The sequence below is a fragment of the Thalia democratica genome, chromosome 4 (assembly GCF_965202585.1).
Source record: "Thalia democratica chromosome 4, ktThaDemo2.hap1.1, whole genome shotgun sequence".
In the NCBI taxonomy this organism is placed as follows: Eukaryota; Metazoa; Chordata; class Thaliacea; order Salpida; family Salpidae; genus Thalia; species Thalia democratica.
Genome location: NC_139168.1, coordinates 51,150,442 through 51,178,315, shown reverse-complemented (window position 1 = coordinate 51,178,315; position 27,874 = coordinate 51,150,442). Strand labels below are relative to the sequence as shown.

General features: G+C 25.7%; 1 protein-coding gene across 4 annotated transcripts in view; it reads right to left on the bottom strand.

The window, feature by feature from the left end:
* Positions 1-515: 515 nt before the first annotated feature.
* Positions 516-27,874, bottom strand: part of LOC145833845 (dynamin-1-like protein) — a 38,848-nt gene continuing 11,489 nt past the window's right edge. The window contains exons 7-18 of one of the 4 annotated variants that reach the window (XM_082941050.1): positions 21,982-22,126; positions 21,597-21,803; positions 19,505-19,625; positions 19,053-19,199; positions 17,942-18,049; positions 14,748-14,849; positions 12,842-12,913; positions 10,874-10,946; positions 8,937-9,130; positions 2,761-2,879; positions 1,431-1,590; positions 516-1,123 (exon numbers count right to left, since the gene is read on the bottom strand). In XM_082941050.1, coding sequence (XP_082797176.1) covers positions 1,070-1,123; positions 1,431-1,590; positions 2,761-2,879; positions 8,937-9,130; positions 10,874-10,946; positions 12,842-12,913; positions 14,748-14,849; positions 17,942-18,049; positions 19,053-19,199; positions 19,505-19,625; positions 21,597-21,803; positions 21,982-22,126 — 1,502 coding nt within the window. In that variant the 3' untranslated portion in view covers positions 516-1,069. The remainder of the gene's footprint in view (positions 1,124-1,430; positions 1,591-2,760; positions 2,880-8,936; positions 9,131-10,873; positions 10,947-12,841; positions 12,914-14,747; positions 14,850-17,941; positions 18,050-19,052; positions 19,200-19,504; positions 19,626-21,596; positions 21,804-21,981; positions 22,127-27,874) is intronic. The other 3 variants (XM_082941051.1, XM_082941052.1, XM_082941053.1) reach the window with 3 other exon arrangements.

The window sequence follows — 27,874 nt, the reverse complement described above, 5'->3', positions numbered from 1 at the left end:
GCATGAGTGTGTGGTAACCGTGCAAAAAATAATAATTTCAAAAAAGTAAACACACTGACAGAAATATGCCATTTATGACTTGATCTAATTGTTACCATTATTACTAGGGTGAAAAAAATATTTGTTAACTTCTTAGTTAGTACAATAAAATATATATTTTACTTATTGAAAGTATAAAACTAACGTAAATTTTACAATAAAACAGATAAAATACTTATGAGTACAATATATTTATTGCTTTAAAATTATGAACATATTATTACTATATTGCTGATTTTTCTTTTTGTAAAATTCCTAGCAATTTTCTTTTAATAGGTACTACTTATAATTAATAACAAAAGTTATCTAAATGTATAAGTCAATCTAAGTTAAAAATAGCACAACTTATTAATGTACACACATTTCTATATTTAGTTTTCAAATATTATTATACCTAAGTTAAAACAAGTACACACAATAAATTAATACAAAAAAATTTGCATGCAGAATTATGTGTTAAAAAATCGAAATAGTTTAGTTTTACACGTGTAAACGTTATAAAATATCAATTAAATACATCTTATTAAAGTAATTTTTAAAATATCATAAAAAACCTAAAATACTTTAAATCTGTGTCAAGTTTATAATTTTTTTTTCTTAAACTGTGCAAGAAATAAATTTCGTAGCATCTTATACAAAAAAAACAGAAAACGTTCAAAAACATAATACATAAGCAGGCAGTTGAAAAAAAACTTACACATTGAAAAAAATAAACTATTGTTTTCATTCAAATCAACTTAGTTTCTTTGTTACTTACAATAAACTGCATTATTAAATAATAAAAATATAACTTATTTTCCAAGCATAAAAATAAAAACATATACACATTTAAATTTTCTTTAAGATTGTGACAAGATTTTTTTATTTTTTTTAACTGGTAAAATTCATATTCAATAAGTAACCTCATACAAAATTTAAAAACACAAAAAATATTAAAATCTAAAACGTATGCAGCTTACCAAAAGATCTAATTAATTTAGAAACAGTTTTTTAATATTCTAAAGTGTTCAACGTTGGATTTTTGAATTTTTCAAAAGTGCGATGCATTTATTTCTCCAATTATAGACGAGGCATTTTGAAGTGCCTGTTTTAAAAATTTGAGTTAATTCACGTTACAGTTAAATTCAGTTTTTATAATATATGACAATAAATAAACCTTACTCATTGTTAGTATTTTTTAAAAGGCAAACCTTTGTTTTAATAGCAGTTATGTTAAATTAAGCTATAACACTTTATTTATTTTTTGTTAATATAAAATTTAGAACAAATATAGTTATTAACTTGTTACATTAAACTTATTTTATGACTTGCATGTTTTAAAATTGATATAAAAAACATTCAACTCGAATGCTTAATCAATGAAAATAAAAAATATATACAAAATTCATTACTTGTAACATAAGATTTGCATCTTCACGTTTTTGAGCAACTTGATGAGATTCAGTTAACAAGGTATCAATTTTGTCATTAATGTATAACTGACCCACTAGCTCGCTTTGTAAATGATCTTTTACATGATTTACCATGTTGTACATGACTGCTTTTGGTACACTTCAAATATAATGTTAAGTACATAACTTTTTAATTATAGGCAGATCATAGTCTTTACAACAAATACTTTTTAATTAAACTCTAAATTTTTTACAAATCTTATAAGTTGTTTTTTATACAAAAATTAACTATTTTAAAGTTAAGAAAGAAACATTAAGACATAATAAAAACAGAGACACTCACATAAACTTAAACAACTAACGTAATGAGAAAAATTTTAATAATACTTGGTCGATTATAAATCATATAAAAAAAAACCTTACCTGATAACTTTTTATTTATATAATTAGCAAAAAAATCTATAAATTTAATAAAATTATTTATGTGTTAGTGTTTACATTGATATAGTTTTAAATTATTCATTTTTTTGTTAGCTAAATTTAAAACTATTGCTTCAGCAATTGATTGAAATAGATTAAATTAACTATAGTTTAATGTTGCTAGCTGCTTTTTAACCAATTTTTTAAAACAATATTATAAATTAAGTTTGAAACTCAATATTTCTTATTTTAATTAAAACGACTGAAAATTAACTTACAACGGTCTTATATAACATTATCATATAAATTGATTATTATAACTAAATTTATTTAAGCTTTTCCAAACGTTTTAGCAGAAACACCTGCTAATGGAACTACTATCAACACATTAGGTGATATTTTCACCTTATTAACTAGACTAGGGGTTAGCAACGTGCGGCCCGCAGGTCGGATCCGGCCCCTAGAGTAAAAACGACCGACTTGTCAATGTTTACAAAAAATAAGTTGAGTCTAGCCCTCGAAAGGTAAAAATACGGCCAGTGAGCTTAATTTTGAAACTTACACTATATATTCTGGAATTTGAAACAAAAAAACGAAAAAGGTCTCAGGTACAGTTTACGGAAAACTTGAAACACTTACGCTAGATAACGTAAATAAAAGATTTTAAGAATTAGTATTTCGTTAATATTATTTGCATAATTAAGTAATTTTGTTAAATTTAACAACTTTGGCTAAGCAAGGACAAAACTTTTGCACATCTGGCCCGACAACTAAAAGCGTTGCCAACCCCTAAATTAAACAGTTGACTAAAAGGCATATTTTTTTATTCATAGAAAGTAAGCAAATTTTTATATTATACAACCATTTACTTAGGTTATAGAGCAGAATACTTAAGCTCTCTAAAACATACCTATCTTGTATGTTTTTTCGTACGATCAGGAAATAACTTCTTATCAATCTTCTTATAATATCTACATCTCTTTTTTCTCGAGGTGTCAATTTTCTTTGATGACTTGATACAGATGACATCTGTTTATATATATATATATAATTTATTCAAATGGCGATTTTAAAAATTCTGGAACATATGTTTCACAAAGCTTTAATTTTTCATAAAGCTTTGATCATCAGCCAGTTAAATTCAAAATACAAAGCACTGTACTAAACAAAGATACAAAAGTTATGCAAAAAAACAAAAAACAGTATGACGTAATATTGTACATTACAAATATTCAGTACAAAAATCGATCTACCTTCTAACTAATTAAACAACTAAAATTAACGAAAACAACAGTTAATTGACTATAAAATGCTTCAAAATTTGTTGTGTTTTAAAAGAAGCTTTTTTATATGTCTACAAGACGATATAAATTCGCTTCGCTTATTTAAACAACCTTCCTTTTTTAACGCATACATAACGGCTGTTGATTCTTTTAAGCACAGCCTACAAACAGGGTTGTTACCATCTGCTATTGGCTGTGCTCTTTTTATCACCTCCCAAGTTAATTTAAAATCAATGTTTTTGCGCTTAAGGCCGCAAACATACTTCGAAAGCTCAGTTTCATTTTCGTATACACCACCTTTAAAGGATTTTTTATGGTTGGCATACCGAAATCTGAATTGAGTGGAGCATAGGCCGATGTAGAACTTCTTTTCAAGGTCAGAGTTAACTGTTGCCTTGTAAATAATGTTCTCTGACCGGCAATTGCCCCCCTTCAAATTGTATTTACAGCCAATAGTAGTAGTACAGCCAATACATGTAGTAAACAAGATGTGTATAAGGAAGCATTAATACAGAAGACTCAACACTTAGTAAGACGGATGCGGTGGAAAGCAAAGTTCTTCGAAGAAGAAGATCAAGTGGCTGCAGAAGAACACGAAACATACGGGTTCAAAACAACACGCACACCTAAGCCAATACAACATCTACAGGCATTTGAAGAAGACCTAATAAAAATGGTGCAAGACGTGGAGTTCAGAACAAGTAGAAGCCGTTTCCAAAATGAACTTTCAAAGATTGTGCAGGACATAAGTAAGTGCAAAAATTTGATTGTGCCTTCTGATAAAACTTCTAATTTTTACGAAATTTCAGTAAATGACTATAAAAAATTATTAAAAGACAATATTACTAAAGATTACGAAAAATGTACTGATAAAACTTTAAATGATATTAATGTAGAAGCTAAAAATTTAACTAAAAACTTAAAAATACACGATAGGATTAAAAAATTGCCTTTGAAAAACGCATACATAACGGTCAAAGACCATAAAGATAACTTTTTGACACATCCCAAGTGTAGATTGATTAATACTTCTAAGTCCGATGTAGGTCGTATAGTTAAGGTTAAGATTGACTGTATTAATAAGGCTGTGCGTTTAAAATCTAAACTTATGCAGTGGACTGATACAGACCAAGTCTTAAATTGGTTCACTGGTTTGGAAAAACAAACGTACAGCTTTTTTAAGTTTGATGTAGTCGATTTTTATCCTTCTATCAGCGAAGAATTGGTAACAAAATCACTAAAATTTGCTGGTATTTATACTAGCGTACCTACTGAAGATTTAGGTCTAATAAAAAACGCATGTAAATCAGTACTTTATGAACAAGGAAACCTGTGGCAAAAGAAGAGAGCAAATAACACCAGCTCTCTTTTTGATGTAGCGCAGGGATCGTTCATGGGTGCAGAGTTATGTGAATTAGTAGGTCTTTTTTTGTTAGATGGGTTGAAGAATATCTTTGGTTTAGAAAGAGTTGGGTTGTACAGGGACGATGGTCTAGCTGTACTGCCCAATTCTTCTGGCTTTATAGTTGAAAGGCTAAAAAAACAAACGCACGCCTTCTTCAAGTCTATGGGGTTAAGAGTCACTATTGAATCACCAATGTTGACGACTGACTACCTGGATGTGAAGCTCAACTTGCATGATCTCTCCTATATGCCTTATAAAAAGAAAAACGCAAAAATTATGTATATAAATAAATATTCTAGCCACCCAAAAAATATTATAAACCAAATACCAAAAATAATTAATAAACGTTTAAATAAAAGATCAAGCAACGAAGAAAACTTTTTAAAGACAAAACAAGATTACGAACTAATAATGAAAAAATGCGGTTACAATGATAAACTTAATTTTGAAACAACGGAGCAAAAAAACAAAACGACCAATAAAAGTAAAAGAAAGCGAAATATAATTTGGTATAATCCCCCATTCTGTACTTCAGTTAAAACAAACATCGGCAGAGAATTTATAAACCTAGTAAAAAAACATTTCAACAAAAATAACCCATTATCAAAGATATTTAACAAACATAATATGCGAATCAGTTATTCATGTATGGCGAATTTGGAGAGATTAATCAAGTCACATAATCAAAGGATTTTAAACAAAAGTAATTCAATCAAAAATCAGTGTAATTGCGCCGGTGGCTGTAAATACAATTTGAAGGGGGGCAATTGCCGGTCAGAGAACATTATTTACAAGGCAACAGTTAACTCTGACCTTAAAAAGAAGTTCTACATCGGCCTATGCTCCACTCAATTCAGATTTCGGTATGCCAACCATAAAAAATCCTTTAAAGGTGGTGTATACGAAAATGAAACTGAGCTTTCGAAGTATGTTTGCGGCCTTAAGCGCAAAAACATTGATTTTAAATTAACTTGGGAGGTGATAAAAAGAGCACAGCCAATAGCAGATGGTAACAACCCTGTTTGTAGGCTGTGCTTAAAAGAATCAACAGCCGTTATGTATGCGTTAAAAAAGGAAGGTTGTTTAAATAAGCGAAGCGAATTTATATCGTCTTGTAGACATATAAAAAAGCTTCTTTTAAAACACAACAAATTTTGAAGCATTTTATAGTCAATTAACTGTTGTTTTCGTTAATTTTAGTTGTTTAATTAGTTAGAAGGTAGATCGATTTTTGTACTGAATATTTGTAATGTACAATATTACGTCATACTGTTTTTTGTTTTTTTGCATAACTTTTGTATCTTTGTTTAGTACAGTGCTTTGTATTTTGAATTTAACTGGCTGATAATCAAAGCTTTATGAAAAATTAAAGCTTTGTGAAACATATGTTCCAGAATTTTTAAAATCGCCATTTGAATAAATTATTTAAAAGCCCTTCAAGTGGGCTCAGTTGAAAGTGTTTACGTTTAAACATTAACCTTATTTTATATATATATATATATATATGTACCATATTTGTTTTAGATAAAACCAAAAAAAGAAAACAGAAAATATTTAAATTTACATACAACTGCATATTAATTATTTAGTATATTTATCTTTGAATAATGTTAAAATTAACGTTTTATTTGATTATTCTCATAAATATATTCTTGTTCAAAATTTATAAAAACTATATGTTACTATATAAAACTTCACTTTAAATCTTTGTTTTGAAGAAAATACTTGTTACTAAGTCATGTGTGAATAAAAAAAAAGTTTTTGTGCTCAATACTTTGTTGACATCGTTTAAAATGAATAGCTTTATCTAATTGGTTTTGTTTCTCAAAGTAATCTCATGTGCAGAGCGGCATGCATAATACTTATTCTTTGATTAAGAATATATTTTTTAATAAAACAAATGAAAAATAACACATATAAAAGTATACAACAATACATATAATATAATACATAATAAAAATATTACACAATCATACGATTATACTGTACTATTTTAGTTTATCATTGTATTTTATTCTAAGCCAATAAGTATTAAACTAAATTAGATACTTATAGTAATTTTGGTTTTAATAAATACATACTTACAGGTTACGCTAAAAACTAACAAAAATTGTTAATGCGTAGAATTTTTTTCCTAACTTTAAGTTTTTAATAAAATTATCTTAAAAGGTCATAAATCCTACGGCATAAACTTATAAGTTTTTATCCTATACCAATTTAATATGAAAAGTGTATAGTTTTGCCTAGACAAGACTTTGTCATTAAGAAAAAATTAACTAATTGTACTAAAACTAGGAGTTATTTTTCTGAATGCTTCAATAAAATTTATTTTTTTAATTTTAAGCAAATTATAAATATCCAATACAATACTGTTTTTTGAATTAAACATAAAATATTAATTGAACTTTAAAACATGTTTACCACTTACATAGGAAAGATTATCTGGCAACTTTGCTGAAGTTTTTTTTTTTGGCTTTCCTGGTTAAGTTTTAAAAAAGTGCGTGATTTTAAAATATGTAAAATAAAACTAAAAAATCATAGCAAGCTAGGATTATTTGTAAATTTGGTTTCCATATTCCAGTGGTTCTTTAACCTTTTTAAATTAATGGACAGTAAACTAATGACAAAAAACTGTAATAGACTACTAATCTAGACTACTTTTATACAACTTTTTCCCACTGAAACTATTTTAATTATAGTTCAACTGCTACCGTTTCTAAAAAAAAAAGTAAAATGAGTTAAGGCCATAGGGGGGGGGGGGGGGGGGGGGTTAAACCATGTTTTTTACAAGTTAATCTTATTTTATAGAGTTTTTTCTAAGCTTCAAGATGCTTTTTATCGTTTTAAAAAAATCGAATTACTTTTTGAGATATGACCAGTAAAAGTCGGGCCGCATAATAGGTTACCTATGGGAAGGGAAAACTAAAACAGCGAAAGAATACTATTTTATTCAAAATCAATCTCCTCCTACATTTTTCAAGCAATCTTCTTCAAACTTTTACAGTCTAATCTTTATACAATAAGAAAAAAAAAAGTTACTTTGGACTTGGAATTGGAAAAACTTTTTTTCAATTTTTTACATAATTTTTTTTTCAATTATTAAAATTCATAAGTAACGTTTTTTTCTTTTAGTATAGGCAACATTTCCTGAAATTTGAAGAAGATTGCTTGAAAAATGAAGGAAGAGATAGATTTTTAGTTATTTTTAAAATTTCCGAGAAAATTGACCCTAAAAAATTTGCGGTCCGTACATTTGTATCAGAAACTTTTTACAAAAAATTAAATATCTCAAAAGTTGAATGATATTTTTGAATTCTATAAAAACTGGTTTGTAGTTTGTACTTAAAGCTTTAATATAAAAGCCAAAGTTAATTTTTGTAAAAAAAAGTAAAAAGGGGGTAAAACATTTTTTTTACAAAAATAAGTCTCTGTAAACAAATTAAGCTGAATTACACATTTAGTTATAAATAGTTTTACTACTCATTTAAATTATTGTGGACAGTAAAATAATTTCTATGAAAACAACTGTGCACAGAGGAACTCACTTTGAGAAAAACTGACCTGGATAATAAATATTTCAGTTTGATCATTTATTTTTTTGGTAACTTATTTAAACCGATACTTCAAAGTTTAAGAATTCTTTTAAGGTTATAAAAATTTAAAGATTTAAAACATATAAAGTTTTTATAAACTGTAAGAAAAAAAACTATTATTATTTTTTATAGCTTTACCTAAATTAACTTGTAAAATATACATATGAAATCTATATAACGCATAAAAATAATCAAACTTATGTGTGAAGAGAAGTACTTTAAGACTAAATGAACATATATTACAATTTATTTTGCATTATAAACTTTTTAAACATTCTTTACAATTTTTTTAATAACAAGATTAACATAATAACAGTGTTGAGAGCCATAAAGGTCACTATTTAAGCATTCTGAATAAAGTGTTTTATTATTATTTAAATTCTAGTTTATTATATACTCTGTAAAGCTTAAACTAATTGGTATCTTATAATTAAATTTAAATTAAAAAGCATTAGAGTAAATAAAAATTTTAAGAACAGTCAAAACTTGAGCTGACAAACCTATCAATTAAAGTACATAATCAAATCACCATATTTTCAGAAAAATCAAAAACACTCAGATATTTATTCCCTCAGATAAAATTTCCCTCAGATAGTTATTTTCAAATTTAAAATTTTTTTTTAAAGGCGTTGTTTACTTTTTTTGTTAAGGCTTTAGTTACGGTAAAAGATAAGCAAGATACAAAGCTTTAACTCTATTTCTGCATAGGTCTACAATATTTCTAAAACTTACTTACAATAGTTTTAAACTATTTTTATCAACATTGCTAAAAACTATTTACTAAATAAAACACTAAAAGACTAACTTGCACACCAGTAGTATTATCTAGCAAGTCTAAACCATAGTGATGAGGTGATTTCTGCTGTGATAAAGTAGAAACTCTTCTCGAGGGTTTATCATTAAAGCGAGAAGGAGACGTCGACATTCTGTTCTGAAATTGAGATTTTATAGCTGTAGACAGACTTTGTTGTTGCAAGGTGTGATCCCCAGCATTTAATTCTGAAAAATATAATTACTTTTTTACTTAAAAATAGGATAACACTTATGGAAAATAGTACAAATTTTTTACCTTCAAGTTATTGTATTGTCATAGTAAAAAAATTAAATACTATAAATACTAATAATAACAGGGTTGCCACTCTTTGAGTCAAAAAATCTTCCTTGAATGACCAGAAACTTCCCTGAGTAACCTTAAACTTCCCTAATTTTTCCTGTATTATTTTTTTTTATTCTCAAAGATTTTATTATTTATTAAAATATTATTATCTTAATTCCAAGAATATTAAAGAACTAGCCGCAAGGCTAAAAATTTTCTAAATAAGCTTAAAAATAAATAAAATTAACTATTTTGAACAAAATATTGAAATTGGATTAACTAGATCTCATTCCAGATCTAGAAAAAAATTTCCCTGAGATTTTTAAAAAAATCTTAAAATTTCCCTGAAAATTTTAGAAAAAACCAAAACTGCCCTGAGTTTCCCTAAGTTAAAATAAAAGAATCGAAATTCCCTGAGTTTTCCTGAGATTTTCTATAACATGAAAACTCCCTGAGTTTCCCTGAATTCCCTGAGTTCCATGAGTGTGTGGCAACACTGTAATAAGAAAAAATAACAATCAAAACTTTTTAATATTAAGGCCATATAATATTTTTTTGAATCTTATTTTGTAGAGTTTTAACTAAGCTAAAAGTTATATTTTACATATTTTTAATATTGAAACTAATTTTTAAAATATAGCCGGTTAAAATAGGAGAGTAAAATAGGTTCCTTATGGGAGAAGAAAATTAAAACGGTGAATAAAAAGAATCACTAAAAAATTATCTCCTACGTTTTTTGAGATAAAAACCTTATTTTTTTAAGAAATGTTCCTTGCAATATTTGGAAATATATGTAGCAACAATTTAAAAACATAAAAAAATTAAAATTTTATGACTAAAAAAGCAAGTTATTTTTTTATTCTGAAAAAAAAAACAACTTAATTTTAAACTGAACAATTCTTTACAAGAGATTTTTCTAAATACTAAAGGGAATATTTCGGAAAAAAAGGGGGTTTTTATCTTAAACTACGTACGAGAAGAAAGTTTTTTAATGATTTCTACTAAATCACTATTAGTTTTCTTCTCCAATAAGAAGCTTATTGTACTCTCCAATTTTAAATGGCTATATCTCAAAAAGTAGTAAAAACATTTAAAATCTGTAAAAAGGAACTTGTAGCTTAGATAAAACCCTACAAGATAAAATAAAATTGTTAAAATAGTCATTTACCCCCCCCTCCCCAAAAAAACTTTATCAAAATAATAACTAACAAATAAAAAAAATTAAAGTAACAAAAAAATCCTTACAATTAATATTCCTATTTTAAAATGAAGTTATAGTTCAGTACTAACTGTTTGCTAACATAATAATCTATAATAAGTTTGTTAAACGACCATTATATTTTTTTTATAAATTGGTGCTATTAGGTTAAAGTTTTAAATTTAACAATACTATTATGATACGTTATGTACAATAATATTTCTGATAAAAAAAATATCATACAGAACTCGATAAAAAAAAAACTAGTAATGCTACTTAAGTAAAGTACGATAACAGTTTAAAATTTTTTAACAACTTAAAATTATAAATTAAATATAATTTTATAATTATAATTTAAAATATATTTATTATTTTCCTCAACCTTATGTTTTACAATTAAAAGAAATAATGTATAAGTATTAATCATAGCTAAAAAATTTAAACACACCATTAATTGAGGTTGTTTCGTTATTGTGTAACACGGCGTCTAAAGATGGCTGCACATTTTTAATTGGTTCATTCTGAAAAATAGCAGTGTGTTAAAAAATTTACTTTTAAATTAATTATCTTTAATTTTTATTTATTGTATATTCTTATTATATTTAGATATGAAAATACTCTTTAAATATAGCACCGAGCTACTTAGATAAAACATAAGTAACACATAACTTTAAAATGTGCTTGTTGATAGTGAGCTTTGGTTATAGATTTATCTTTAAAAACTTATTTGAAATCATTAAAAATTATCATCCAACTTAAAGTGACCTAAAGACAAAAATGAAATACTTCATAGGTTTTTATACTAAATGTAAATATTAATTATATTATACTTTTAATGATGAACCATTTTATAAATTTTCGCATAAATTTGTTGATTAGTTAGTTATCTTTTAAAAAAATACTTCTTTTAAAATTATGCAAGTTTATTTTTTTAATACTTTCACAACTAGACTTTTACATTTTTTTTTACTAAAACCAAATAATATTTTACACCATTTATAGAAATATGTTGTATTTAATAACGTAAAATGAGTTTTTAAAATCGATATCTTTATTATAATTAAGGTACATTATTGACTAATTTTGTTACAATAAGTAATTAAGCAAAAATATTTTAATCTATTTATTTTAGATTACTTTAACTTTAACTTAGTAAAAATAATCAAAATTAGTTTAAATGTAACACGAATAAAACTGTCTTCATATTAAAAACTATTAAATAATAAACTAAGAGTTTTAAGTAATCTAGTTTGAAAAATAAAAGTTTAAAATGATCAAGTTTGAAAATATCATGTTTTATTTGAACTAGTTTAAAATGATCAAATTTAATTATAACTAGTTATCAATATTCGAGTTTAAAACTATTAAGTTTGAAATAATCAAATATAAATTCATCAAGTTTGAAATAAACAAACATAAATTCATCAAGTTTGGAATGATCGCTAGTTATAAAACTGTAATAAACCTTCTAAAACATATGTAGCTATCATAGACTACATAAGTTAATAATATCATTTGATCATTTTAATAAACATATAAGTTTCTTAAATACTATTTTACTCATATAGGTAATATGATGGAATAAGTATTAATATAAAACATTAATAAAAACTAAACGTTGTTTCAACATGACAGCAACGTGCAAGCCACGTCACTTTTTTCTAACAACATCATTAAACAAAACACTTTTTCAAACGTTGAGACATGTAGTTAGCCTTAGATAATGATAGTGGTCCTTTTTATACAAATTTTAATACTTATATAACGGCACAAAAATGTAAAATCAAAACCTAGAGCTCTGATGATTTTCTTGCAGTTAGAAGGTCAGGAAAAAGAAACAGTAAAACATAATACATAAAACAGGGTTGCCAAACGTTTTTTGCAAGTTTTCTCCAATTTTTCAAAACTTCCTCCAGGTTTTTAAAAGTACACATTTTTGGGTCTATTTTTAGTTTAAAGTTAAGTTTTAGGTAAGAAACTGTGTTAAATAGTATAAAAATATTGAAGAGATACTCGAAAGCTACTGTAAATATGTTTTTTAATAAAAAAACTTTGATGATGACCAAAAAATTTATCGATATTATAGATTTTTTGAGTCAAATCGAAATTTTACTACTTGAAATGTTAAAATTGATTAAAAATTCCAGGTTTATTTAAAGATTTATGTTCAAAATTCTAGGTTTTTCCAGGTTATTTTTTTTTAATTTCTTAAATTCCAGGTTTTTCCAGGTTTTGTAGCCTAAATTGTCAGATTCGAGGTTTTTTCAGATTTTAAGGTTTTTTGGCAGCCCTGTTAAAATATTGTGCCAAATATATGTCAATATTATGATGTCAGATGAAAGTTGGTGCTAAAATGAATTGTTTAAAACTGATAAATCTAACAATTTTACTCTTTTTACTTGATTTACATACTAACCGACTGATGTACTACTCCATCTCCATCTAAAGTAGGTACTTTTTGATGTTGCTTTTGTTTATGTAATTCCGTCTGACATAATTTTAAAATATTTGAGTTATTTGACAGATTTTAAACGTGAATTACTGGTTATAAAACGATTTTACTAAAACCAGTTATACAGTTATTCTTTAAACTTATGAAGAGTAATAACAGTTTTAGTTATCAATAAAAGATAAAGCTAACAATTTAATATCTACACTTAGTTATAAAAGAAGACTTGAAAGGTTTAAATTTTCTAAAGATTGAGATATCAAATGTGATGTTCCGTACATTTTTATCGTAACTTAACTGTAAAAAAAATTCAATTAACTGTTTTGAAATATGTATGAATAATACATTAATTTAACTAAGTGCATAAAGGGGTCCATCATTATTTTTTTACAAAAAAATAACCTTGGCTCTTGTATGAAAACTTTAGGTATAAACTACAAGCCAGTTTTTATAGAACATAAAAATTTTATTAACTTTTGAGATATCGACGTTTTTGTAAAAAGTTTCCAATACTAACGTATGTAGCGCAATTTTATCATCGTCAATATTGTTTGAAATTTAAAATACCACTAAACATCTATCTTCTCCTTTATTTTTCAAGCAACAGTTTTCTAAAATTTTGGGAAAACATTCCTTTGATAGTTTAAAAGACTTTAAATATGACGATTTTAGTAATATTGAAAATTTTAAATTTTAGATAAAACTAAGAATAAATTAGTTGGTTTTTTCATGTAGAATTTTTATTTTTCAAAGTTAAAAAAATTCCTACATTCTCTCGATTAAAATATTAGTTACGGACTTTCAGTGAAAATTTTTAAAGATTAGTTTAAAAAGGAGAAGATAGATTTTTAGTTGAATAGTCTTTTTTTCGCGTTTTAGGTTTGAGCTTTCTATAAGGACCTATTGAGGTCACCGACTTTGATCGTTTATATCTTAAAAGTTTTAAGCGGCAAAAAGTGTCTGATAGCTCAGTTAAACTTTACAAAATAAGAATATTTTGTAAAAATCAAAGTGGTCCCTTATGCCCTTAAATTAATAATTTTCAACTGAGTCAACTATAAAAACATTTCTATTTGAATAAGATTTATTTAAACACTGACGAGGTCTTTGACCGAAACTTAGTTTGTAAAACAAATTCTTGAAAGAATAAATTCATTATTTCTCCTCTAGTAGTTGTGATCTCTTTATTTGTTTTCTTAAAACCATAACATATAATAAAACTATTTGTTGTGAGTTAAAATTAAATTATAACTAAAAACCAAAAAGAAATTTTACAAATTTAGTTTTACAATAACTAATAAATAAAATTATTCAGTGTTTATGTTTAAAAGTAATTAACTTTTAATGTAAACAATTATAAAGTTTAACTTAATAACTAACTAAATCAATCTGAATAATAAGTCAGGCAACTAAGTTACAGTAAGTACAGCAAATCACAAACTTAACACCACAGGGTTGCCACAAAAAAATTAGTAAATTCAGCCAGATTTTTCAAGATTTTGGCCGTTTTAGCCGGACTTTTACCTTCCTCTTAGATACGGATTTTAAGGACGCACTTTTAGTTAAACAGGCAATCAGAGTACGCATATTTTGACAAGTACGTATTTTGAGTACACATATTTTGACAAGTACGCATTTTAGTACACACTTCTTATTAAATACACATTTTTGAACCAAAATATTTTTTTTATTCAGGTTTCTTTTTTATCTAGACTAGTAATTCTTAGCTACAAACTTTCTATTGAGTAGCTGCTGTGGCACTAGCTATATAGATACAACTAAAATCCGTAGTTTTTTTGATTTTATGAATTACTCAATAATAAAAAAACCTTAATATAAATACAATTAAATAAATTAAAAAGTAGAAACATACAATATGAGAGGCGGCCAACATTTCAGAGACAACAGAAGTATCAGTAAAGTCGGGATGCTTTGTATTAATGTATGCAAGTTCAATTGCTACTAGGTTACGAACCTGAAATTTTATAAAATATATATATCGAATTAAATAAAAAAATTATTTATAAAAAACCAATTTTACTTGAAATCAATCAAGAATTTAAAAACTCTATATAACAGTAGTCAGCAAACTGCAGCCTGTGAACATGTTAATCTGACCTACAATACAAAAAATTTGCAGCATTTCAACTGAAATTTATTTTAAGTGAGGCAACTATCACAAAAACATATTGAGAGTTTAGACCTTAGAGTTTTTAGCTGAAAATTGTTTTTCATATGGCAATTGTCACAAAAACAAATTGTACTGAAATTAAGACGATTTGAAGAAAACATCTCGGAGTCAACTCTTGATTAAAACACATTAAAATATAACAAAAATCATAATAAACTACACAAAATAAATAAATTCCGAAATTTTTTAGAGAATCATTTTAGTTGCATATATGACTAAATTGTTTACAGTAGTGTTTAATAAAAATAATTTTAAATCATCAAAATTTGACCAATACTGTTTTTTGTTTTTACAAATTGTATTTCTTTATCACGTAATTATTTTATTTAGACAGGGTTGTCACTTGTTCTTTCAAAAATTTTTCCAGGTTTTTCAAATTTCTTTTGGTTTTTAAAAGTACACATTTTTGGGTCTATTTTTAGTTTAAAGTTAAATTTAAGGTAAGAAACTGTGTTAAAAAGTATAAAAAGATACTGTAAAAGCTACTTAAAATGTGTTTTTTTAAGTAAAGAAATTTTTGGTGATGACAAATTTTTTTCACTTTATGATAAATTTTTGGAGTCAAACCGAAATTTTATTACTGAACATGTTAAAATTCTTAAATTCCAGGTTTTTTAGGATTCCAGGTAAAGTGACATCCCTGCTTAGAGTATAAAATAGTTTTTTGAAGTTACTAGCATTATTTATGATTGTTTAAAACTGATGACAATTATTAATTTAGAACTAATAAATATAGCAGTACAGTGCTTATTTACTTATCCGTACATGTTGGGCAAAATTTTTCTATAAACATGTCCGGAAAAGCATTTTTCCGGATAAGTCCAAAAACTAATTTTATTCAGAAAATAATATAACTGCTATATATCATTATTTATGCAAAATAAATAATAAAAGCGTTTTGTAAAAGCAAGAGTAATTATAAGTAAAAGAAAATAAAATTATAAATAATAAGAGCTAAATTTTGGTTATTTAATTAAACTATTTTTTTAAAGGTAGAAACAATTCAGACTTAGTAACCCTCTGCAAGTATATACGTTTTTTTAAGGATCAAGCAAGTAAAATTCATTATTTATAATTCCACCTACCATTACTTTTAATAAATAAAGACTGTCTTTTGTCTTAGAGAAAAATAAGATAAAATTATCTATAAAAACATAAACAAATTAAGAAAAATTGTACCGCTTACGCGGTAATTGTCTCTTTTTTTACTTTCTTCTTTTTTCTCAAGCGAGTATAAATTCAACAGTCTCGAGTAATAGTGAGGGCTTTTAGTTTCTACTGCATGGCAGCAGTGTGAAGTAAGTGCAGCTTTTCGCTGCACTAAAGTTTTAATGGTTTCAATCTTGTTGTTGTAATGGTTGATTTCGACTTTAGAACTCTTTTTGAGTTTGGTTTAAACATTTAGTTTTTAGTTTCTTTTATTCGAGTATTGTCGTCTTTTAAAAGAATTGATAATTTGGTTTATTAGTGAAATGTTGTGCAGTTTTTTATCATCTTTTCGTTTCGCAAATTCATTGTAAATATAATCATTATCACAAATTCGAACTCAGTTTAAATTAGTATAAGTAACTGATTTATTAAACATTTAGTAAATAGTAAGTAGTTCATACTAGTTTATTTAAGTCAACTATAATTTAAGCGTTATCTTGGGGACTTCTTTTATACAAGTTAAAGCGCACGTTGCGTTGTAAACCAGGCCAATAATAGTGTATAAGTAGAAACCTTTTGTTGATAGCGACAAAATTAAAAATATATAAACCTATCTATAGTTTTGATTTAAGTTTAAATGTAAGCCTTAGCAGTATTATTACATTATAATAATGAACTAAATTACATAATTTATAAATACACTTAAATCTTTTATAGCATGAAAGCTTAAATACTTGTATCAAACAAAAATGGTGTTTAATATTAAATTTTTTTTGAATTATATGTCGAATGAAACTGTCCGGATAAGTAAAGTCCAGATATGTGAATAAGCACTGTAACAGCCTATAAACTTTACCTTTTATAAGTAATTTAAAAAAAATACTAGCTAAGCTACTTTTACATCTCTTACTTTACATTTAATGTAGATAGTTTAAATAGTTACATAAAATATGAAATTAAAAAAATTATAGAATCGAATTTTCATGTCTTTATATAAAAATGTTTTAAATATCATAAAATAATATTATAATTATAAATAATAAATATTTTAGTTCTGCTTAAAACTTTTCTTAATACAAAAAGAAATGTTTTAATAGTATGTAAATCGTTTAACAACTAAAAATACAAGGACTATTATAAAGTATTCGAAATAATACACAAAAATTTTATTAAGTAGATAAATTATTTCAAAAATTACAAAAGTGACCTATAACTGTTTTTTAAGCTTTACTTCGTTTTTTACAGAACTAAGCGTTAATTAAAAACATTAGACTCTTTAAAAAAATTATATTATTTAGAATTTAGACATACGTATAGTTACCAATGTTAATTTAAATCAAAAACTTGGCGTACACTTATTATAGCTCTCTCAAATTGTAACTAAAACTAAAAAACCCAGGAAGATTTCTAATTATGATATTTGGCCCGCGACTACGAAATGCCTGCCGACCCTATGCTATATATATAATTTGAAAAGTTAAATAAACCTCATTATTAATAAAAAACGTGGTTGTCAATGAAAATTATTAAATTCAGTGAAAAAATTAATATATCACTTGGTTAACTTACTACTCAAATTGAAACAGTTTTAGTAAGAACAAATAAAAAGACTACTTAAATATTAAGTGACACCTAACACCTTTAAAATTTAATATGAATCAAAAGTAAAACTTGACATTAATTATAAACTTTATTAATAAAAATAAGGTTGAAAAAACAGTACTGACCATTTCGTTGGCAATAGGAAGCCGACGCTTTAACAATTGTGTAATCACTTCACAAATTGACTCCCAAAGTCTTGGAAAACGAAGAATATCCTGTCGACAGGTGGAAGACTGTTACAATATCAAAATATTTTTTTAACTTTTGACAATTTAAATTTACACATTAAACAGCAAACTTGTAACCGAATTAAGAAGCCACCTTCATTTTAATTTGATTGTAAGTTTTCCATTGACCATCTAGCAAACAGCTTTTTTGTGTCTTGGCTTAAGACTAGTTAGTATCAACGCGAACACTTATTATTAATATATAACCGAAAACTGTTTTTATTACTACACCAATTCATACAACATGCACTTGCTAATCAAATTAAAAGGTTCAAATATAATTTGAAGAAAGTTATTTAAATAAAAAAGCATGCTTTACATAAAAGTTTGGCCTAACAACAATTTCTTTTTTTTAATTTTCTTTGTTACATTAGATTAGCTTTCTTATAAAAAATATAAAGCATTAGTTTGTTTGAACATTTTAAGTAAGCGCAAAGTAACTAAAATAATAATTACTTTGTTTGTTAACATAAAATGAGATCATGCAACATCACGAAAAAAGTAATGTTTTTAAAGGTTTAGGAGGTCATCATTTTTACAACCTCATCTTATATTGTGGATGTTGGCTCAGTCATACTTTTAATATATTAACTAAAGCAGTAAAAAAATTCTTATAATAAGTACTAAACTTTTAAAAGTTTATCATGTTCCTCAACAATTGTGTGAATTAAAACAGATACTTTGTTTGTGATGCAACTTTCGTTTCAAATTTTAAGCAATGTTTTGTAATTTATACAGTTTTTCTAAATAGTATTTTTTATTCATGTTCAAGTTTTTTGGAAAAGTTTGATTAAGTTTAACATAATTCTAACGCACATTTTTTAATGTCGAAAGAACGTATTCTCTCAGTTAAAGGTCCAAGCTTTAAAAATGTAAGAGGAATTAATTTGTGATTATTTAAATTTTATGAGAAAAATGACAGTTTCGAACTACATTCACAAAGAATATTAAAAATTAAATTTAAAAAAAAATCTTACAATTCAAAAGAATTTAGATGGTATCTACTTACTTGAGCTCCGCAGTGCTGTACGATTCTTTGTAATTCTTCATGCACTAGTGATACACATCTCAGTGATGGTTCCTCCAATCTTTTAATCTGTCTTTTCACTAGTAGCTCAAAAGTAACTTCTGGAACAAACCAAGTAGGTCTAGATCCCTACAAAGTCATTTTTGAAGAACCATAAACAAAAAAAATTATATAGTAAAAAGCTCACAGTTATTTAGGTATTACAAAATAAAACTAAGATCAATAACTTACGAATAATAAAAAATGGGCATTAGTTTTAAAAATTAAATCGAATAAATTATTCTAATTTTACATTAAAAGTTACTTGCTCCGAATAATAACGAAAACTTAAGTTTAAATGTATTATAAACCTTAAGTTACATTCATAACAAATATTATCTAACTTAACAAGTTATAAATATCTAAACAAGTTATAATTATTTAAAACAACTTACATTTGCATTTCGAATTGCAGTAAGTATATCTAAATCAGTAAGACCTCCTAATGGATCAACTGACTCCAAAGTTTTTCCAAATGTTTCATGAAATATATAGCATATACGTGCACCTCCGGATCTTTATATATATATATTGTATTAAGTTAGTTAACAAACAAACTGAATGTAAGTAATATAACAAAAGAGTAATGAGTGAATACTTTTTGTAGTCCGAAGTCCAAATATTATATAATTATTAGCTAAGATAAAAAAAAAAGACTTTAAAATTTTTAAGATAACTAGTAAAGATGCAAGTTTATTAATGCATTTCGCAAATAATACAACAATTAAGGTAACCAATAAGTTTGGTGTGCGACCTTTCACTGCGTTCGACAACTCCGGAGAACTAGGTTTTTAAACTATAATGTAAAAAGTAAGTCTACCAAGTTGAGTGCTCATATAGATGTTTATTATTTAACTAATACAACGGTTACGTTTTGTTCGGCTACTTATTTGTATGCATATTAATTTATTAAAACTTTAAATAAACATTAGAACGCTAATTCTATAAATCTTAACAAAATCTAGCTATTTAAACTATACCTAAACACTAAACGCTTATGTTTATTTATCTATATACTTCTGTTAACAGTTTACAACCAACCCGTTTAAAAATATTATAAATTAAAACTATAATATTATATACCCCTAAGGGTCCCTTTATAATTGTAGTATATGCTTTTATTAATGATTTTATTATTAAACTAGGTGTTCCTTTAAAAAAAGTAAATAAAAATAAAAATATAGTTATTGCTTTTTTACCATCAACAAGCATGAATATTAACAAACAAATCTGCTAAAATAAACAATACATAAGAAGTTTTATTATTAAAACAATGTTAATTTATTAAACAGAGTATCTATTTTTCAAAAAAAAAGTACTGACAAAAAAATTCTAAGTTTATCAAAAATTTATGAACTTTCTATAATTTACTTAAGTAAGTTAAAACCATATTTGCCACTCTTTGAGTCAAAAAAACTATTTTGAGAGACCAAAAAATGTCCTGAATGACTTTAAACTATACTGAGTCACCAAGGGTTTTTCTATATTTTAATTTTTTTTTTTGCTTTTGGCGCAAACTACTTATTCCTTATGCTGATTTTCGTTCAAAATAATTAATAAATTTGCAATACCGGTCGTTAAAATTTTAAATAAATAAGTAGCTATGACTTATAAAAACTTGTTGACTGAAAACAACTACTTTCAAGTTAAAGCAAACATGTTTATCTATGAATTTACAACATTTAAAATAACATAGTTTTACTAAAATTTATTAATAAAAAGTTTATTTAAACTTTATGTTGCATAGTTAAACTTTTATATCTCTAAACTGTTTCTGTTTAACATAAACTCAAATCATGATAAATATTAATTTCAGATTTAAAACAAAAACTACAATGTTATTTCTTATTCAAGAGTAGTGAAGAGCTAGCCACGAGGCTAAAAAAATTAATAAGCCTTTCAAAATCTATAAAAAACTAATTCTTAACTAAGATCGGTTATATAAGAAAAAAATATTGACACTGGATCATTTAAATCTAATTCAAGATTCAGAAAAAAATGTGTCGTAACTTTTTTTTTATCTTAAACTATCATGAGTTAAAAAAAAACTATCTGAGTCAGTCAGAGTTTTAAAAATATATATATAATATTTTTATATTATATATTAATGAGTTATCCTGAGATTTTCAAAAGTTTTAAAAGATCCTGAGTATACTGAGTGTGTGGTAACCCTGTACAACGTTCAAAATAGTATTCTTTATTCTTGATTACATTGGTATAAACATACGTAACACTATTTTGTCTTACTTTTATACTCTTTATATGCTTTACATTTCAAGTTTTATTTCTCTGAATAAATTGACCCTAATTACTTAAAAATATTTACAGAATATACTATATATAACTCTGCAATTATAAAGGGTATTAAATTAAAAAAAAACATTTAATAAATGTTTATTTCAAACTTTAATTTTTTCAAAAAGGTTAATTTTGTACATTGTATACAAAATTGCTGAGTTTAAAACTTATATTTAAAATGTAACTTACAGCTGAGAAGTATCAATGTTTTTAGTTCTTCCCTCAATGGTATTACAATACTCAGTGGCAAATGAAGTGATTATTTGCAACAAGGTAGCATTTTTGTTATCAACAACCTTACCATAAGTGTTCACAATAGCTTGAAACTGAGACTTTAAAACATTTACTCTAGATTTCAAATCAGGTAAACAATCTCTAATGTGGTGCATAAGCAGTCTGTTAAACAAAATTCAACTTGTTCTATAACAATATATTACATCATCGATCTTAAAAATAAAAAACAACATATTGTAAAGTAATAAAAAAGATATATACAACATTATTAAAATAGTAAACTTCAGGTTAAAAATATCACAAACAAACTAGATATTGCAAGCAAACAAAAGGTTCTAACCTATTTAATGTTTTAGCAAGGTATTTAGTACCATTTCTATTTGAGATAGAGGGATATTTCCGTAGTAAAAAATTTACCTCATCTTTTATTGCAAGCTTAATATTTTTCTGCTTATTAATGTCAAGTTGACTTCTATTAATGACTCCTGTAAAGTAAAACAAGTAAAAAAAGTTAAAAAATAATGTATACTTAGGTGTATGTATACCAGTAGGGGTTCCACCTTATTTTTTTTTCAAGTTCATCTTATATTGTGGTTTTTATCTTAGTTGTCAAGTAGTTTTAATTACTTCACAAAACTCAAATTAACTTTTAAAATATTAAGATTTATAAATAGTTCGCAAATCGGTCCAGGACACAAGTCAATTGTTTTTACTAGTGATTTTTTCCCCTGCATCAGTAGATACAAAAAAAAATTAACGATGGTTTAAAAATCTACCAGTTTATTGCAACATTTTGTTCAAATTAATTTCGGACAACCGTCCTTCATCAGTGAACTTTAAAACTAGTAGAAATAAACACATTCATGCAACAACAAAATAAATAAAAGTTGAAAAATATTTTATGACGTAGTAGTTCAAAACTGTGTATAAAACTAAAATTTTAAAAGCTAGACGATTTTTACATTGTAATGATATTTTTGTATATAAAATAAATTAAAATGAAATGCGTATAAAAACAAACACTTTACCATTATAAACTTTAAATTAAAACCTATCTTAGTAAAGAAATGTTTGATGTAAGTTATTGTTAATAAATAATTACTGCTATCGGCGAAATATAAATAAAAAAAAAACTTTTCCCAAACAATACTTAAAGTAATTATAAAAACCTATATTAATAAGAAGCTGTATCTTACAAACTTTTTATCTTAAATAAATAGTTTAATCCCTGAATAAAAATAACTATTTTGAAACAAAATTTAAATCTAAGTAAGATAATAATACAAGAATTATATAAAGAATTAAATTAACTTGTTTCAGCAGCAAATTATTTTTTCTAATATATTGTTTTTTAAGGTAAACATTTTATTAAATAAACAAACGGTTAAAAACTATTGTGAAACAAAAAATATTCCTTGTGAAACTATCCTATTAACACCAATTTTCTAATATTTTCTAATAACTATTTTCACATAGAATAATTTTTGTTTATTGTAGTAAAAACGTTAATTCCTTCTACAAACAATCCAAAGGAATTATAACTGGTGACAACAACTCAGTGTCAATTGCAAATATTGCACTGCACCACGTTATAATGCCTATTGCAACTACAATTAAAACTACAAAACTCTTCAAACGCTACATTGATGATATTGTCTTTTTGTCTGAGACATTAGATGTTACAGATAATGTTAAAAGACAATTGAAATGTGCGTTTGAAGAACACAATCTTAAGCTAGTTTTCAGACAAATATCTACAAAAAATGATGGTGACGAACTTGAGTTTTTGGATGTCAACCACGTCATTGACAAGACAGAAATAAGCGGGTTTTACGTAAAAAACTACATAAAACCAACAGCAAAAAATCGTGTATTTGTAAATGGAAAATCACACCATCCACGCTCCATTTACAAATCAATTGTATTCGGAGAGTCAATACGACTAAAAAGATTGTGCGAACGTGACAATGATAACTTATAAGCAATAAAGTCTTTAAAAGATAAATGTTTAAAATCTTGCTTCTGTAAGGCTTTAGTTGAGGATATGATTAATATCACAGTAGAATGGAAAGATCGGTTTGGACCTCCAATGAAGAAGGCAAGAGAAATTAACGATAATATAAGTGTTTGGACGACAAACTTTCCGAAACTATTAAAACTCACTAAGAAAGAAAGAGAACTAAACCCGAATGTTTTAGTGGCATATAAACGTCCACAAACAATTGCGGCACTATTAACAAACTATAAGATCCAAGCCCATGGAATAGTGTAGCAATTGGTGGATCTCACCCTTGTGGAAAATGCTTATTATGCAACCGAGGGGGAGTAGGCGGAATGGTGAAAAAAACTAACTTAATAAAATCAAAAAGTGGTAAAACAAATGAATTAAAAAAGAATTTGAATTGCAAAAATTTTGGGATTTATGCGGCAAAGTGCAATGTCTGTGGTGAGCACTATGTGGGACAGACAATTACGTCTTTTTCCCAAAGATGGTGCTCTCACAGACATAACTGGAAGAACATGACCACCAGCGAGACAAATGATCGAGCTGCACTCAAACTTCACTACGCCAACAAGCATCCAACATCGAAAAAAACCTTTGAAGAAGCATATTCAATCACTTTTACAGACTCAACAAGCAACCATACGAACTTAGATTATTTAGAGAGTTATAGGTTAATTTATTACAAGCAAGTATATACATAAATAAAACAATACTGCCTTTTTATAGATAATAGCAAACTTATAAAATCAATAATTTTACAGTAATCGGTTTTTAATAGGATAGTTTCACAAAGAATGTTTTTTGTTTCACAATAGTTTTTAACCGTTTGTTTATTTGATAAAATGTTTACCTTAAAAAACAATATATTAAAAAATAATTTGCTTCTGAAACAAGTTAATTTAATTCTTTATATAATTTTGTATTATTATCTTACTTAGATTTAAGTTTTGTTTCAAAATAGTTATTTTTATTCAGGGATTAAACTATTTCTTTAAGATAAAAAGTTTGTAAGATACAGCTTCTTATTAATATAGGTTTTTATAATTACTTTAAGTATTGTTTGGGAAAAGTTTTTTTTTTTATTTATATTTCGCCGATAGCAGTAATTATTTATTAACAATAACTTACATCAAACATTTCTTTACTAAGATAGGTTTTAATTTAAAGTTTATAACGGTAAAGTGTTTGTTTTTATACGCATTTCATTTTAATTTATTTTACATACAAAAATATCATTACAATGTAAAAATCGTCTAGCTTTTAAAATTTTAGTTTTATACACAGTTTTGAACAACTACGTCATAAAATATTTTTTAACTTTTATTTATTTTGTTGTTGCATGAATGTGTTTAGTTCTACTAGTTTTAAAGTTCACTGATGAAGGACGGTTGTCCGAAATTAATTTGAACAAAATGTTGCAATAAACTGGTAGATTTTTAAACCATCGTTAATTTATTTTTGTATTAAAATATTAAGGAAATGAGTCGGTAAACTCAATAGGTCCCTTATGTAAACCGAATCTAAAGAGGAGAAAAAAAACTTCGATAAAAACTTTTCTCCTTCGTTTTTTAAATAAATCTTTGCATAAATCTACACAGCCTAAGCCTGGACTTTCGTATGCCATGAGACAAGCTCGAGTTAACAAAAAATTTGATAACACCACTTCGATCATCAGACCACAAGCTTGCGGTAAACTGAGACTTGAGTTTCGTTCTTATTGAAACATGACAATCAGTCGCAAACCGTTTGTAGATTGAAAACTGCAAGTTTTTTGGTTGCGACTGACTGACAAGTTTCAATAAGAAGGAAACCCAGGTCTCAGTTTACCGAAAGCTTATAGCCTGATGGTTGGAATGGTTTGATCAAACCTTTATCTTAACTTCTTCATTTTTTACCAAAACTCTTACATTTTTTACAGTTAGTCTATTACTAATATAAAAATAACTAGTAAAGATTAATAAATATAAATAATGTTAAAAAATACAAAATAAAAACACAAAAAACCACCATTTACTTTTATATGAACGCTTAAAATATGATTTATAAACAATGCTTAAACACTAATAACAAGACAGCAATTATTTAAATATTAATTAATTTATAAAGTTGAAATTCAGTTAAAGTCAATTAATTTATCTACAGAAATAGAAGAAATAAAGCACAGGTCTATTTTTATTATAAAATTAAGTTTAAGGTAAAAAACTGTCTTAACTGGTGTATAAACATTGAAAAGATATTGTAAAGCTACTTTTAATGTGTTTTAATAAAAAAAGTGTTTGATGATGACAAACATTTTTTTATCTGTTAGACATATTTTTTGTCAATTCAAAATTTTATTACTTTACATGTAAATATTGTTTAAATTCCAGTGTTTCCAATTGATTTGAAGAGAGAAGAATTTGAATTTTGTACAAATTTATGTTTTTTTATTTTAATTTCGCAAATTCCAAGTTGTTCTATGTTTTTTAGCCTAAATTATCAAATTCCAGGTATTTCCAGGATTCCATATTTTTTGGCAACCCTTTTTTTTTTTTTTTTTTAAATTATTGAAATACCTTAATTTTTTTACTGTTTTAAATTTAGCCATATATTTATTTTTATTTCGATGTATAAATTTCGGGTTCAAAATTTTAAAAAAATCTTTTTTATGAAACAAATTAAATCTAAATATACCGTAGAAATTACATAGAGATTGGTTTATAATTGTATAAAAAGATATATTTTAATCATACAGTCTTTTTTCACTTTATTAGTTTGCACATTATACACAGAACCTACTGAATTCATAAACTTTATCCCTTGTATTTCAAAAGTAACTTTGAATTTTTTTAGCACTAAAAAGTATTTGGAAATGAGGTAAAAGTATACAAAATGAGACTTGCCTGTAAAAAAAGACCCCTAAAGTTATGACTTTTTTTCTGTTTAATGAAATTTTTAGTTTAAGCAAAAAGTTTATTAAGTTTATTACAGTAAGGAAATCGATAAGGTAAGCACCATGAGCTTGACAAGAGTGCATACCAAAAAAAATCAAGTCAAATTTTCTCCTTTTTATACCAAATAAAAGATCATTCTCCTTATATTCAAGTTGAGAGCTTTGATTGTCATCTTTAAAGTAAAAAGTACACAAAATAAAAGTTAACATTTACCTATTTCTAATAAAAATTAAAATTTCTAATAAACTATTTATTAAACTGTTTTGTTTTAAGTGCATTATTCATATTTTGATCAAATTTCGTTCTTTTAATTTTATTTGTTTAATAAAATATTATTTGTTTTTATTCAAACATTTTTTTAATCCATTAATTTTTGAAACTTAAGGCGTACCTTATCAATATACTTATTGTATTTCAAAAAACTGTTTTTTAAGGCCATAGGGGGGGTAAACCATGTTTTTTACAAGTTGATCTTATTTTAAAAAGTTTTTTCAAAGCTTGAAGATGCTTTTTATCGTTTTAAAATATTCAAATTATTTTTTGAGATATGACTAGTCAAAGTTGGGCCGCATAATAGGTTCCCTATGGAAAGGGAAAACTAAAACAGCGAAAAAAGACTATTTTATTTAAAATCTATCTCCTCCTACATTTTTCAAGCATTCTTCAAACTTTCACAGTCTAATCTTTATACAATAACAAAAAAAAGTTACTTTGGAATTTAAAAAAAAAATTGTAAAAATATCGTTTTTTTGAAAAAAAAACACTTTTTTTTCAATTTTTGTGATAAAATTTTTATTTTTTTACATTATCAAAATTCTAAAGTAACATTTTTTCCTTTTATTATAAGGAACGTATCCTGAAAATTTGAAGAAGATTGCTTGAAAAATGAATGAGGAGATATATTTTTAGTGAATTTTTAAATTTCCGACAAAATTGATCCCAAAAAATTTTCGGTCCATACGTTTGTATCGGAAACTTTTTATAAAAAATAAAATATCTCAAAAGTTAAATGATGTTTTTGAATTCAATAAAAACATGCTTGTAGTTTGTATTTAAAGCTTTCATATAAAAGAAAAAGTTAATTTTTGTAAAAAAAAATGTCGGACCCCCCCCCCCCTATGGCCTTAATTCATATGCATATATACAAAAATTGTATACTTTTTTAAGCTTTTAGTTACGTCATAACACAGCAGTTGATTTTTCGAGAATTAATATACTGTATTATAAATTATTTCACTATTTACTTGAGTTGTTTGTTTACAAGTTTACCAGCCAGTTGTTTGTAAGTATTATTT